General features: G+C 61.4%; 1 protein-coding gene across 1 annotated transcript; it reads right to left on the reverse strand.

Moving 5' to 3' along the window:
* XKR8 (XK, Kell blood group complex subunit-related family, member 8) lies at window positions 1-1476 on the reverse strand. The gene is made up of 2 exons (XM_010296238.1): window positions 1281-1476; window positions 1-740 (listed from the first exon to the last, which is right to left on the reverse strand). The coding sequence occupies exons 1-2, from the start codon at window positions 1402-1404 to the stop codon at window positions 1-3; spliced, it is 864 nt and encodes a 287-aa protein (XP_010294540.1). The 5' UTR covers window positions 1405-1476.
* Window positions 1477-2092: the final 616 nt, after the last annotated feature.

The following is a 2092-nucleotide window of genomic DNA, read 5'->3' on the forward strand; positions in this document are numbered from 1 at the left end:
TCAGACAGCAGACTCAACAGCAGCAGTCCCATTCAAGAAGTGCTGCCCTGCTGGCTGGGAGATGGGGAACTGGGTCTGGGCCAGCCACCGCATCCTCCTGTTCACGAGGTCTGGTACCGAGAGCGAGCGGAACTCCAGCCCATTGCTCCCCCCGTTCGCATCCACCTCATCACAGCCACCTTCTTGCTGTGCCCGCACGTTGGGGTGCAGCCACTGGTAGTAGATGACTCTCAGTGCCAGCCCCAGCAGGTAGCAGGGCAGGGCGGCGGAGACCACTGGGATAAGGTATGAGTGCTCATCAGAGGGGAACCGCCACCAGAGCCAGGACAGGGCCAGCAGCATGCTGTCTACCAGGATGAAGCCATGATAGATGATGCTGCGGTACAGCGTCCTCCCCTGTGCCACGTTGAACCAGCTGAAGTAGAGGATCACGGCCACCACGGCCCGGTAGAGCTGCTCAGGGCCAGGCGACTCCATGAAGTCTGTGCCCTGCAGGCTGACCCAGAGGAACATCGCCAGCCACACAAGCGGGAAGTGGACAGCCACGCCATAGGGCCAGAGCAGGGCGAAGAGAGCGATTACGAGGATGCGTGGGCAGATAAGGAAAAGGTTCCACAGGAAGTAGACAACGGAGGAGCCCAGGCTCAGCTCATACTTATCCTGCAAGAAGGCGCGCAGGGACTGGTGGTAGTCCAGCAGAGACCAGGTCACACAAAGGAACGCAGTGCAGATCCCCAGTCCTGCAAATACAGTGGTGGGGATGCTGAGGGCAGACTGAGGAGGGGCCAGCCTGGCTCAGACCTCTTCCTGCCCAGCATTGCTTAAAATGAGCTTCCCACCAGCTCCCCACTTCACTGCAGTGACACTTGCTCCCCATGCCAGGACAGGCACCAAAGCACCTCCTCGGTGGCCTGTGCTCCACCCTCCATGCACAACCACAGCTGCAACAGCATCTCCCCGCTCCCCAGCAGGCTCCTAATTTCTCTCCTGACCCTCAGGGCATGTAGGGGAATGACCACAGATGTCCCCTAGCTTCAACCCTCCCACCTTGGGCCCAGCATTGGGGCACGCAAGCACAGGACAGGGGCCCACCCTCCTGCATGTCACTTCAAGGGAAGCAGTGATGTGGGAAAAGAATGACACTGGAGAACCTCAAGCAAGGACAGATGACCTGCTGGGTCCTGCAGCCCCTGCACAACCCACCTGGTCTGTCCCATCCAAGCCTGCTCTGACCTCAAGCCTGCACCCTCTAGCCCCCCTCCCTTGGCCCAACCCCTCACCCTGAGAGGGCTCTGCCTTGTTTGTCCGCAAGATAACGTAGAGGAGCAGGGTGAGCTGTGGGGTGTTCTCCAGGAAGGTCTCGAAGAGCCGCAGCATGCTGATGTCGTGGGAGAGGAAGGCCATGCGGCTCTGCTCCTCCTCCTCCTCCGCCTTTGCCCAGCACACCTTCCAGCCCACCTTCAGAGCGTGGAGGCATCTGTGTGGGGACCCAACCAGTGGTGAGGGGCTGCTGGGTGGCAACACAGCACACCTCTGGGTCCTCACACTGCCCTGGCAGGACAACTGAAAATGCTCCAATTTATGCTCAAACCATGCCCTCCTCCTTCCCAAGCCAAGCTCCGCAGCGTCCACAGAATGCCCAGCCACTGTGTGAAGTTCGAGCGTGGAACCAAGCATCACCCTCAGCGGAAGCAGCTGGATTATTTCCTTCCCCGGGAGGGGAGGCATGGCACAGCCACACCACTTCCCCAAACAGCCAGGAGAGCCAAGGCCGAGACCAGGTTTTGGGGCGTTCACTGCTCCCGCAGGCTCCAACACCCAGCCCTGCTTGGTTTGGCCTCCGACAGCAGCGACAGCACCGGCAGATGGAGCAAAGCCGGTGCTTTGGGATGTTGGTGGGAAATCCCCGCTGGAGGGACGCGGGTGTCTCCCAGTGACACGTTTCCACCGGCTCCAACCCGGGACTGGGCCAGACTGCTCTGCCCAGGGAGCCCCTTGCACATCCCGACACCCGGGCCACTCCTCGTGCCCCCCATCCCCGGGCGTCGGGATGTGCAAGGGGCTCCCCCGAGCAGGGCGGTAGCGCAGGGGG

The sequence above is a fragment of the Phaethon lepturus genome, unplaced genomic scaffold, assembly GCF_000687285.1.
Source record: "Phaethon lepturus isolate BGI_N335 unplaced genomic scaffold, ASM68728v1 scaffold25340, whole genome shotgun sequence".
NCBI lineage: Eukaryota > Metazoa > Chordata > Aves > Phaethontiformes > Phaethontidae > Phaethon > Phaethon lepturus.

Bases quoted from the DNA above. Each gene is read 5' to 3' on its own strand.
- XKR8 (XM_010296238.1), bottom strand. From the start codon at position 1,404: ATGGCCTTCCTCTCCCACGACATCAGCATGCTGCGGCTCTTCGAGACC. The intron at 741-1,280 runs GTGAGGGGTTGG...CTGTATTTGCAG, and splicing joins CAAGGCAGAGCCCTCTCAGG to GACTGGGGATCTGCACTGCG.